The 13,296-nt window shown below is 34.8% G+C and overlaps 2 protein-coding genes across 2 annotated transcripts in view; both read left to right on the plus strand.

Annotated features, from left to right (window-relative positions):
- Positions 1-5,092: 5,092 nt before the first annotated feature.
- Positions 5,093-5,629, plus strand: HELRODRAFT_67851 (hypothetical protein; the record flags this gene model as incomplete). Its single annotated transcript, XM_009026896.1, has 3 exons — positions 5,093-5,222; positions 5,296-5,421; positions 5,487-5,629. Coding segments are annotated over 3 exons (399 nt in total), but the record flags the coding sequence as incomplete, so codon positions are not given.
- Positions 5,630-9,567: 3,938 nt separating this feature from the next.
- HELRODRAFT_163140 (hypothetical protein) overlaps positions 9,568-13,296 on the plus strand; it is a gene marked incomplete at both ends in the record, with an annotated part of 4,522 nt that continues 793 nt past the window's right edge. Inside the window, 13 exons of the mRNA XM_009027103.1 lie at positions 9,568-9,637; positions 10,076-10,312; positions 10,385-10,660; positions 10,751-10,969; positions 11,039-11,281; positions 11,345-11,472; positions 11,588-11,714; positions 11,835-11,989; positions 12,265-12,400; positions 12,520-12,657; positions 12,768-12,899; positions 12,966-13,106; positions 13,180-13,272. Coding sequence (XP_009025351.1) covers positions 9,568-9,637; positions 10,076-10,312; positions 10,385-10,660; positions 10,751-10,969; positions 11,039-11,281; positions 11,345-11,472; positions 11,588-11,714; positions 11,835-11,989; positions 12,265-12,400; positions 12,520-12,657; positions 12,768-12,899; positions 12,966-13,106; positions 13,180-13,272 — 2,095 coding nt within the window. The remainder of the gene's footprint in view (positions 9,638-10,075; positions 10,313-10,384; positions 10,661-10,750; positions 10,970-11,038; positions 11,282-11,344; positions 11,473-11,587; positions 11,715-11,834; positions 11,990-12,264; positions 12,401-12,519; positions 12,658-12,767; positions 12,900-12,965; positions 13,107-13,179; positions 13,273-13,296) is intronic.

Genomic DNA, 13,296 nt, shown 5'->3' on the forward strand with positions numbered 1-13,296 from the left:
CAGTTTGAAACTGAGTTTTGATGGAAGTCAAAGAAAGGAATGATTGATTCTTGAGTTTGCATGCATGTGTGCACAATCTTCTTCCATGAAAATTTTTTAAAATTCAAACTTTTCATTATGCACGCCATGTATTTTCATACCATGTACGCACGATCTTACGGAACATCCACAGACAGCTAAGTAGCTAGCTCAGTAGATAGAAGAATGCTTAGCAAGGTATGAACCGTCAGTGGCAACAACAGAAGCTCTAAGCACTAGACGATTCATGAATATTCAAATATTCAAAATGCTCTTTTAACAGGTTTGTTGATTAGTGAATTCACAACAGTTTTTGAAGATCACATTCTGAACGTGCATGTGTGTCTTTAAAGTGAAACCGAAGTTTAAATCTGAACAAGCATACTATTGGATCTTTAAAATGAAAAGTTATGAAAATTAAAATGAACAAATCAACATCTGGCTACTCGAAATCACAAACAGAAAGATAATAAATGCATTAGAACTGTAGCAAGCATAGCTTGTTAGTTAGAGAGAATGGTATGCAAGAGGTAGGGCCAACAACTGGCTCACTATCATTGAAGTTATTGTCTAACAAAGAAAGACAGACGCAACGAGTCAGTTTGATTGAATGCATGAGTTGTGCAAAGCTTGAAGAATGCATGTTTATGTTGATCCTGGTGCACTTCTTTTACTTATATGTCTAAGGGTTCGTTCTTTAACTTTTATTATTATTTCAACTTCGCAACAAGAACAAGTACGTTGTAACAATTTCTCTATTACAAAGTAAAATACAGCTTATAACGTAGGGCAATTAACAGTAATTAATAACCGACGTTACGAGTCAATATCTCCAATTAATTAATTAAACAACGTTACGAGTCAATATCTCCAATTAATTAATTATATATATATATATATATTTCACAAATCGTCGGTTCACGAATTTACCACTTCAACTTCCAAGACTCCACGATAACTCTCGCGACGATACTAATTCCTGAACTGAAATTCTGAGCCTGTTGACAGTACCTTCCCAGCGCTTTTATAGACGTTTGGCCGCTATCACTCCCATGATTAGAAATTGCGACAAGTTATTAATAACTCACGCAAACTGAGTTATTAATAATTATTTGTCCCTGAAGGACAGTTTTTAAACACTTTTTAACTTGAATTCACCACGGCCACGAGATATTAGTCATTTGTTTACTGGTTATCCATTTAAATCGTATAGCGCTACACTGAACCCTGACATATATGTGTGTAGACAATTTAGCAAATAATACCAATGAAATTTGTAATAAATTGATTTTTTAAACTAATTTAGCTGTTAGCTCTGTTTAAATAATATAACACTGGTAATAAAAATAATGACAAAAAAAAGATCAAACTATTTGAATTTTATTTAACAAATGTCTGCTGAGATGCACCATTCCAACCATCATCTTTAACTATCTTAAATTTTGTTCTATAAACTGATTCGAACCACCAATCTACATTACTTCAACACATGACTTGTCTCAGATTGAGTGATTAAGTGATTGATTGATAAAGTGAATAAGTGATTGATTGATTGATTGAGTGAGTGAGTGAGTGAGTGAATGAGTGAAAGATTATAACCATTTGCCTTTACATTTTATAGACACATTCAAATGCTGTTTTTGTTTATTGCATGTCACAGATCGCGATTTCAAGTGCACGATTTCAATAGTTTCATTACTGATTTATAAAAATTCAACTTGTTTGAATTTAGCAACTTGGTTTACCGATGCGTATTAAAGATTAGTAAACACAACGAACACATTTTTATACATATAAATTCATAACCTACATGTGCAGACAGATTCACGTTGCAGTTGAAACCTCTCACTGCACATCCACTCACAACTAGATTCCGCTCAAGATATCTCACAAACTTTTGTTGCCAAAATACGAATTTATTTATTTTACACGCCATATTTTTATTTAATTTCTTGATATAGCTCAGCTAGTTCAACTTAACGAAGATTCTCACGATTCGCTTTCTAGAAGCTGTTCAATGGAACCGCCTAAGTTAAGGGTACGTGCAATTGTCAGCCATTAAATATTTTGTGAAAGTGTATAACTCTACAGGATAAAAGTTGTATTAGCGTGTATGTAACAGTAATTCAGCATTCACAGCCCATACAATACTTTTAGGCTGAGCTTCATCAATACAGAAAATCTCTGCTTTGCACGTAGCTTTATATGAAAGAACACCATCACCATTTTTTCATGATTGTTGAAATTCTCTTGTTAACGAATGTTAAAATTTATATAATTTTCGAAATATTTTAAAATTTGTGACAATTTCAATCATAATTTTCGAATGAATACTGATTAGTGGTTTAAATGGCGCTGAAATATTTCATTATCATTAGTTTTCTTCAGCTTTCTGTTGGAATTGAGGGTGAGTTGATGTTACGAAAGAAATTAAATAAAATGTAACAGAAGTAAATGTTCACGTCTATAACATCAAAATTGACATTAATTATTTTTCGCATTTGTTAACACGATAAATTTTGTTTTTTTTTAATTTTGAAAAACAATTAACCAGCTGGCACCCCAGTTAATGTGGCTTTATATAAACCGGCCTACATGAGTACAGAAGGGGCACAAGCTGAAGGGGCGATGGTTTCCAATGCTGTTGATGGGGATAGAACTGGCTTCATGGCTCATTCGGGTTATAATAGCCTTTATTCTGATTGGCTGGTCATCGATCTCATAAATGCCTACCAAGTTCAATACATCACATTGTACAATAGATATAACTGCTCTCGTGATTGCTGTGAGTTTGAAAAAAATTATAAAATTTTATAAAACTTTGAAAAATTTATCGTAATTATTTGTTAATTTAATTTTTAGTTTACCGCATGAGTTATTTCGTAGTTGGGCTGACGAATAATTTCGATGCCAATGTGAATCAATCGATCAGAGGCAATTATGACCTGTGTGGGTTGGGACCGGACATGACAACTGCAGTTGCTTACCAGCCATTCAATGTCACATGTAGCGATAGCAATAAATTTTCAAGATTTGTTATAATACAACAGTCCTTGTTTATTGAGCAGACAAAGCCTGCAGACGACCATTACATTCAATTGACTGAGCTGGAAGTTTACGCAGATGGTTAAGTTTTTAATTAATTTTGTGAAACTTGTGTATTTAAACAACAAATATATAATAATTTAACCAAAATAATTGCCAGACACTATTGTGCAATACGAAAATGTGGCTCTAAGAAAGCCAGCCTATATGACAACCTTACAGTCGTGCATTCCAAACAATTGCGTTGATGGTGATAAAAGTAATTTTTGTCTTTTACCGTCAAGTTCTTCAACTGCTGATAAATGGTTTGTAGTTGACCTCGTGCGTCAGTACCAAGTCCAATATGTGGCTCTCTACGCAAACGCCTCCTCTCGTAAGTTTTTCAGAATTCAATCGTGTTTTTTTTTCAAAATTAAAAATCGTCAAAACTGAAAAATCTGTCTAGTGAGTGTGATGGACTATTTCGTGGTGGGACTATTGAACAGTTTCAACCCTAGCAGCGGTAATTTGCGGGGCACTTATGGGGTCTGCGGCTATTGGAAGTCAACCGTTCCTGCCTTAACCTTGCAACCAATGAGAGTTGATTGTGCCGATAAAAATATTTATTCAAGGTACGTCATCATCCAGCAGGATGCGAGCAACATCCTCAGCGATCTGAAATTCGCTGAGTTGGAAGTCTACGGATTAGGTGAATTTTTATTGTTACATGTAACAGAAACTGTCATTTTGTACCATATTTTCAAATCATCGCTTCAGAGAGCCCCGTTTACAAGTACATGGGTTGTTTCAAATCGTTTCAAACGCAGCGAATTTTTTACGAGACAACTTTGAATGTATGCCTCAATTTATGTAGAGAGTCAAATATATTTTACTCAACAATAAAGGTAAATCTGATAATTTTTTTATGTAAACATTTAAAACTAAATATGACATTTATCTTCCCAGTAATAAATTTTCAATTTCCAAATTTTAAACAATTTCATCAACAGAATAACCAATGTTTGTGTGGTACGCCATCAGATCTCTATCCATCTTCCACATGTTTTTCAAACTGCGATTCAAATAGAGTTTGCGCGCCGACTGACTTTTACGCGACCTACACTAGTTCGTATGTCTGACAAACCAGTCATCTAAACCCTAAATGTCAGTTCTGCGTTTTGTCTTACAACCCTAAATTATAAATAATTTAGCCCCACTGAGCCCCGGTCGTTTGGGCTGCTTCGATGACGCCGACTACGTGGAAAGCCAGAGTTCCGCGACAAGGACCATTGAAAATTGTTTCGACTACTGCATGTCGATAAACTTCACATATGCTTCTCTCACTGTAAGGACATATTTGTTTCTTAACTTTTTTTCTACTAAAATACCTGAAATGGAAAATATTTAGCAAAATACTGAATGCTATTGCGGGAACTCTACCGGAAGTTATCCAATGGCTTCAGAATGTGACTGCAGAGTTCAATGCCAGGGAAATAATTTGGAATTTTGTGGAGGATCAGTTAAAAAGAGCCTGTATTCTCGTAAGAAAAATAATTTCAAAATTCATTTACAGACATGATGAAAAGTATGTCATCTTGTCTTCAGTTTGCAACACGTATGGTATCAACAAGGTTTGTTCGACGATGTATCACTGCTCTGATGGAAACAACTTCGATGTTGGGATGAATTGTCTGTCCGGAGTTTGTGCGCCTGGCTGGACTGGAAGTGCTTGCAATCAGAGAAGTCTCGCTCATCACGTTTCATTATTTTAAAATTTGTTTGATACATTTATAAATTCAATAAAATATATTAATATTTTTCTAAAAAAAATTTTGTCACTAATTGAAGACTGCCAGGTGAACAATGGCGACTGTGGAGCGCATACGTGCGTATCTTTCGTAACAGGAACCACAACGTTCACGGAATGTGTCTGTAATTACGGATATGAAAAATCATATTTCAACGACTACTGCACCCTATGTAAAGAAATTTTATTTTATAAGTGAAAGAGTTATTTTACAATTTCTTTTCTTTCTCAACTTCAGTTCCAGATGTGTGTGCCAACTATCCGCACATTTGCAACTTAACGATATCAACATGCATCAGTACTCCAGGCTCGTACGTGTGTTCATGCGTGACTGGCTACAGGAATCCAATCGATAATTATACCTTTTGCATAGGTTTGAATTAAGACTAATATTTTTAATTTTGTAGTCTATAAATATGAAAATTTGTAAAATAAATTCTCTTCAGATATCAACGAGTGCTCAGAAAATGAAACCAGTTGCAACACTCCATCTGAAATCTGCGTCAACACAGTTGGTTCGTTTGTTTGCCAATGTTCAGCCGGCTACCAAAGAGTGAACAATGTTTGCTCAGGTAAAAAAATGTAAATAATATGAAAAATTCATACTTGAAATATTTAAAAACTGAACAACTTGCAGATATTAATGAATGCTTGGTGACATCAAACGTGTGTGACAATGAAACATCCACATGCATCAACCAACTTGGATCGTTCGGCTGCACCTGCAAGAATGGCTTCTATAATAAAAGTCCATGGATTTGTGAAGGTTGGTCGTGTTAACAACAAACTTTCCCAAAATAAAACCTCTTAAATTTCTTGTTACGTAGTTCGTTTAATTAATTGATATAATATTGAAAGGCATTAAAAGAAGAGAAATAAACTAAGCAACGTTCTCGAGTTATTTATTATCCACCGGATCAACAGAAAAAGAAAAAGTGAAGTTACATACAAAGCAAAGAACGTTTGGTCCAAAGAAAAATAAATGTATATTATAAATCATAATGTTTTAATATAAAACATAAAATTTAACAAAACCTACCATTCCCGAACTAAAAACCCCAATTTGAAGTCTTTAAAAGCCACAAACCAACATATTTAAAATACAAATTTGTTAAAAAAAATTTTAGAAAGCAATTTCTACAGTCTGACATTAATCTTTTTTCACCAACTACACTCCACACAACAGACGTGAACGAATGCGTGAACAATGCAAGTGCATGTAACACAGCTACTTCCACGTGTGTGAACCAGTTAGGAACCTACATCTGCTCGTGTCGTAGTGGTTACTTCAATAGAGATCAATGGAGTTGTGAAGGTTTTTTTTTTTTTTTTTTTATTGGTTGGAGCTGTTCTAGTTTTCATAAACACATCATCAACCTCTAGAGAAGGTGTTTGTTTGGAGTCATGTATTTTTGAAACAGTTTATTTGGTAAAATATTTGTCTGGCACTATGGTGAAATGGTTAGAGTTGTCTGGTCTTGAGTAGATAGATGTAACCGAATTCAAATTCAAATAGATCGCACAGTCTCTCATACTCAATAACCCATTTAAAAATTTAGTAGATAATATATATGATATAACTTCAAAAAATATTTTACTTCAAAAAATTTCACGTTTCAATTATTATTCAAAAAATTTCACGTTTCAATTATTATTCATCTTTCAGTATCTCAAGAGAAAAATGCCTTATTCGTGTTCATTGGGCTATCAGTGGCGGGTATACTAGCGCTGACTGGCTTCCTTTCTTACCAGCTGGCTGTCAGCAAATTCTACATAATGGATCCTGCTAACCCTGACCTAACAGCGAACTTGATTTGATTGTGTGTCTGAATTCGTCCCATTTTGGTGTACATGTTTTCTGTTTTTCAATCTAGATAGAGAAATAGACAAGTTTTTAAAATTAAATTTGTTGTATGAACTTATTTAATTCTAATAATATTGACACACACTCATACACACACGCAGGCACGCACACACATACACGCAAACACACGCACAAACACACACGCAGGCACACATACACACAGACAAATACACACACAAACACACAAGCACTTATTTTATTAAAACTCTCTATGCAATTACATAGTACATACATGATGTTCGTACAGTGCTTTCAATTGTAATGCTTTTGATGTTAAAGTTATCGTGTTAATGTTGAGCTTAGTTCGATAAATCACGTTATTAAAATATTTTCTGTTTTTTAATTGTTTTATAAACACAAACACACACACAAAAGCATACACACACAAACACACGATTTATGATTGTTGATTGGTTCTTAATGGAGAATTAATAATCAAAATTTATGGAAATTTGAATTTCAATAAAAGTTGAAAAAGTCTACATCAATAGTTAGTTGTACGTGTGTCAATCCATCACGGCTTAACTTGTAACAAACAAGTGAACAAATGAACATGAATGATATTCTAAAAGCAAGCAAACAACATCTATTCAAACTACATTCATTCATTCATTCATTCGTTCGTTCGTTCGTTCACTCACTCACTCACTCACTCACTCACTCACTCACTCACTCACTCACTCACTCACTCACTCACTCACTCACTCACTCACTCACTCACTCACTCACTCACTCACTCACTCACTCACTCACTCACTCACTCACTCACTCACTCACTCACTCACTCACTCACTCACTCACTCACTCACTCACTCACTCACTCACTCACTCACTCACTCACTCACTCACTAATTCATTCATTCATTCATATATTGTTGTTCTCTACAATTCGGCGTGTTACAATACTAGCAGTGCATTCATACAACGTTTGCTGCCAATTTATATCATGTTATGTTATGTTACACAGTGCATGATATTTTTACAAACTGCGTTATTACATTTTTCAAACATTAGTCATTTTGGTTGAAATTAAAATAAAAATTTCCTTTACAGGAATGCTCATAAATCTCTAAATTTATTCAAAAGCCACGCATATCTTTACACAGTATTTCACTATTTTGATATAAAAACCATTTTCGCTATGGGGCTAGTCACGTTTCAAACTTCTTAGCCAGCTCTTTAAAAATGTAGCTCAAATCTTTAAGCATTCACACATACATACACACTATTACGTGCACGCACGCACACACATACACACAGGCACTATTAACCAATAAGGAAACACACAAAATATAAAATTTTGCTATATAAATATATGCAATTTTTGATGAAAATTACAACATGTAGATTCTTAGCTAGATCTTTAAACACTAGTTAGACAACATATATACACACACACATACATACACACACAGGTATCAATCAAATTTATCGGTTTCACTCTTTCTTTTTCTATCTCTCTCCCTCTCTCTGCATATCTCTCCGCATTATCTAATTTAGCAACTAACTGAATCCTAGTTTTAGTGGTTAAACTATCTTTTGTCATTTAAATGAGATTGCACACCTGCTAAAAAAGAGCTAAATGCCCGAACTTTAAGAGAAACAACAACACAATGTGGCTTGTACGCAAGTAGAGCAGGTATGCATGTGTAAATGGTCGAAGAAAAAATAAAGTAACCAACAATTTATGAAAGTCGAACCTATAACTTGTCAGCGTTTTATTAATAAATGAAAAAATGTTTTAAATCAAAATTTTTAGGCGAAATTAAAATAATTTAAACTCAATCAAAAATTATGCTTGGAAGTAATAAATAATAGCGAGTGGTAGAGCTGTTGTAGAATTACTAACAAGTATTTTTTATAACATGACATAACATTTGAAAATAAAAATAAGAAAAACTTTTCACATTCAAGCAAGACGACGGAGTTTAGGTGGTAAGACAGATCGGAAGGTGAGAGTATTAGGCAGCAAGATAGCTGCGTAAAAACGAGAGTAGTTAGACTAGATGCATTGTTTTGACGAACAAAAGCAGAATGCTTGCTCTATTCAAACACTGATTGTGCAAGACTTCGAAGCAATGTTGCTTTCAAGTGTATGACGTGCTGTACAAATGTTCACGTAGTTCTTGTGCCTGTTATGATACAGTGTAGAAATAGAGACTCACTTAAGAATGAAACAAACTAATAACATAAAATTATTGTCAAGTATTAAGCTAACGTTTGCAATACCTAATGGTAAAGAGGATAACATATAGTCAGGCAGTTCGAAACTGAGTTTTGATGGAAGTCTAAGAAAGGAATGATTGATTCTTGAGTGTGCATGCATGTGTGCACAATCTTCTTCCATGAAAATTTTTTTAAATTCAAACTTTTCATTATGCACGCCATGTATTTTCATACCAGGTACGCACAATCTTACAGAACAACAACAGGCTGCGTTATATTTTTAATTTTTATATTTTTTAATATCTTTAAATTTAAGACTCGATACGCTTGGGTTGGTTTGATTCTTTAGTGTGATAATGTTAGCTTGCACCAACCGACCAAGTTTATGAATTACACTCGTACATATGTACACCAACATTATAAACAGATAGCTATTAGATTGTAGAGTTAAAATTTATTTATTTACTAGCTTAGCAAGCTTTGCCAACGGGATCCTAAACAGACTTTCGTGAGCTACCAGCTCTATAATGTGGCTTTGGCTGGATGAATTTGAAGAATTCTTGTGCAACTATTTGCTGCCTCTACAACTATGTACAACATATTGCCATGTATTAAATTTAGTGACTAGATTTTTTATAATAAGATTCGATTTTCGATGTCTGAATCTCACGCTTGTTGCACAAACATAATGACACCTATGAAGAAGCTCTATGAGCAAGAACCTCCTTGGTTTTTGTCTGGCTGCTACTCTCTCGCCAGTACCTACCCGTGCAACTAGCTATCTTGCATATCTATCTAGCTAACAAACTACCTGTTGAATGCGTGCTGTTAACTGAGGTTTATATGGTGTTACGGTGGAACCTCGCTATTTTATCGTTCTAATGTTGCATGCACACTGTCAATCTTGTAAAGACGGAAGGTCTTGATAAAATTTTTTTTCAAATTAATTATCTCTGTTAGTTTTAAAGTTTACAGTGATAAGTAGCAAAGCTTTTAAACGGTTAATGCAAAATTCTGAATTTAAAAAATATGAAACTTAAACATTTATCCGCAATAATTTTGTTTATGAATTTCTTCATGGCACTTGAAGGTAGAGTTTGAAATTTTTTGTCGTACAAATAACTTAACAGTCGGAATAATTAAAAAAAAATTCAAAAGTAAAAAAATTTAATCAAAATTTAATTTTTATTCACCAGCGGTGTACGTAAATGTGGCGCTTAAAAAACCTGCTGTCCTCTCCTCTACTTCCCAATCATACTTTGCCCGTTACGGAGTTGACGGAGATAAAACCAGCCTAACCAACTTTGCTCGTTCTGATGGAGCTACTTTTTCATATTCAGGGTGGTTTGTGGTTGATCTCGTGAATGCGTACCAGGCCAAGTTTGTTACGGTCTTCAACAGGGTGGATGGGGCAGTTTGTGTTGGATCTTGTCGTGAGTTTGCTGTTAAGTGTAAAAATCATAAAAAAATTGAAATTAAATTTGCACACAATTGAAACGTTCTAGATAACCGTATGAACTACTTCATCGTCGGACTGACAAATTATTTTGATGCAACTGTAAACTCGACAGCAACAATTCGAGGAAATTATGACTTGTGTGGGCAGTGGCCGGTAGAAGTTACAACAGCTAGTCAAGTAATGAGTGTGAACTGCGTTGACCAAGAAAAATTTTACAGGTTCGTTATTATACAGCAATCCTTGCAGTATGAGCAATCCCTGGCTAGCGGCAACACAAATGATAAAGCGGTCCAACTCCTCGAGTTGGAAGTTTATACCAACGGTTGGTTTCGTCGTAATTACTTTAATAAAGTTAATAATTATACAAAAAGAAATTAAATAAAATACTTGTAACTTCTTGATCAATTTGCAGAAAATTTTTTGCAATATGAAAATGTGGCACTCAAGAAGCCTGCCTATATGAGCACACCTTTTTCATCAAACATCGCATACAATTGTGTTGACGGAATCAAAGGAAGTAGCAATTTCTGTAAATTGGGGACCGAAACAGCACCCGTTAAGAACTGGTTCATAGTTGATTTGACACGAAATTATCAAGTTTTGTACGCTGTTTTATACACAGTTGATCAAAGTTTGTAAAATAAATGTGCTGTTGGCAACTGTTGATAATTAATTTTTAATTAATGTCATTTATTTAAAGGCATGGAAGGCTTCATTGTTGGGTTATCAAACACGGTGAATCAAAACTCACCTGGTGCGATACGAGGGACCTACGATAATTGCACCACTGGACCAATAACTTATAGCGACTCAGCCCAACCGCTGAGAGTTGATTGTAACTACGGAAGTAACACCTACAGATACGTGATTGTCCAACAATCAACTACTAAAGCTACTAGCGCTAATACGATGACATTTTCTGAACTGGAAGTCTACGGATCTGGTTAAGTATTTTTTTAAACAATTTTTTATTTTTAATTTGTCGATAAATATTTTTTTCCGTTAGAAAATACTGTGTACAAGTATGTCGGTTGTTTCAGGACCTTTCAAAAGCAGGCTACCTTCCACGAATCCTCCCTTGATATATGCATCACATTGTGTAAGGAATTGAACTATCCATACGCTACCATCAGGGTACGAACTAACGACATCTGATAAATATAAAATCTTTGAGTACAAACACACGCACACATTTATGTCTCTTAAATATGTGTATCTAATTTGATATTTTAAAAATCAATGCGGAAAGGAAAGACATTGGTGTTTTTGTGCGGCAGTCACTCCAACGGATCTCTATCCATCCTCCTCTTGCTTCTCCTACTGCAACTCAGTCACTGGAATCTGCGACGAGACTGATCTGAACGCTGTTTATTCAAGTAGGATGATGTCGCATGAATTGAATTTACAACAAAAATTAATTCTCTAATTTATATTATTAATTTGTTTGTGGTATTTAACTCAAAATTTATCGATCTCACCAAATAAATGTTCATCAGCACAACCCACCCCGGGATATATGGGATGCTATCAGGATGTGGGAGCCAACGCCGACAAGGATCTCAACCTCAAATCAGAAAACTTGCCAGGAATGACAATTGAAACGTGCATAACTTACTGCTTAGTAAACGGCTTCTCGTATGCTGGAGTGCAGGTTTCAAAAATAAGTTATTTCATAATAAAATAGTGTATAGGTAGCCACGTGATAATGTAATGGTTTAAGCACCTTGAACTGTTGTTGTTGTTGTTGCCGCTCAATGATCCGCTGTTGCAATGGCCAGGTTCGAATGCAGGTAGATTCCTTCCCATCACACATGTAGAGTGTGTGTGTTGAGTTGATTCACATGTGTTGTGTGTTTTGGGATGATACTCCTGTAAAATAATGAAAAGAGAATTGGAATTAAAATTTTTTTAAATTACTACGACTAGAGCAGCACATTTTGTTATTGTGGAGACTCTTACGGAAAGCATGGAAAGGTCTTAGATAATGTTTGCAATTCAGCATGCGGGGGACTGCCATTGACAGAATATTGCGGAGGACCCTCAAGCAACAACATCTATTCACGTTGGCACTTTTTATTTTAGTTGTTTTTAAATTTTTGACATTGAGAAATCAAACAAACTATTAATCTCTTCAAGATTATAAAATATTTAATAACTCAATTGTTACCGTCAACCAATCAGTTTGCAACAAACTCGGGACAAGACAAAGCTGCTCACAAGTCCACCATTGTACCACTCCAAACAGTCTGACACCAGATATGACGTGTAATCCGTCAAGTTGTCTGCCTGGATGGTATGGACCTGCCTGTGATCTGAGAAGTAATTGTCAAAAAATTACTACTGCAGTTATTTAGTAGGAAGACTTTTAAATAATTTTTAGGCGAGCTTATTACTAAATTTTTATAGAATTTATTTTCGGAAAATTGAAGATTGCAACGTCAACAACGGTGATTGTGGCATCCACCCATGCTCCTCATTCCAAATTGGATCGACCGTCATGACGGAATGCGTTTGTAGGATTGGCTACATGAAATATTTCTACAACGATTACTGTCAGCTGGGTATGGAACTTTAAACATTTGCAAATATTTTGGAAATAAGTTCCGTCTAATTTAATTTATTTACAGTCAACAGTGTGTGCAATGTTTTTCCAAACTTATGCAACAACACGATTTCCAGTTGTATAGTTGGGAATGGAGATTACGAATGCAACTGCAAAACTGGCTACCAACATCCAACTAATCCAATCAATAACACCGTCTGCATAGGTTGGACATATTTTTAAGCTCTCAATCATAAGAAAATTTCAATGGAAATTCAATAAATATGAAACATATTTAGATATCGACGAATGTGCAACTTCAAATCCATGCGATCTAACAACTCAGTACTGCCTTAACACTATTGGTTCATATCAGTGCTTGTGTAGACCTGGTTATCAACGAATTTCTGGGGTTT

The sequence above is a fragment of the Helobdella robusta genome, assembly GCF_000326865.2.
Source record: "Helobdella robusta unplaced genomic scaffold HELROscaffold_5, whole genome shotgun sequence".
NCBI lineage: Eukaryota > Metazoa > Annelida > Clitellata > Rhynchobdellida > Glossiphoniidae > Helobdella > Helobdella robusta.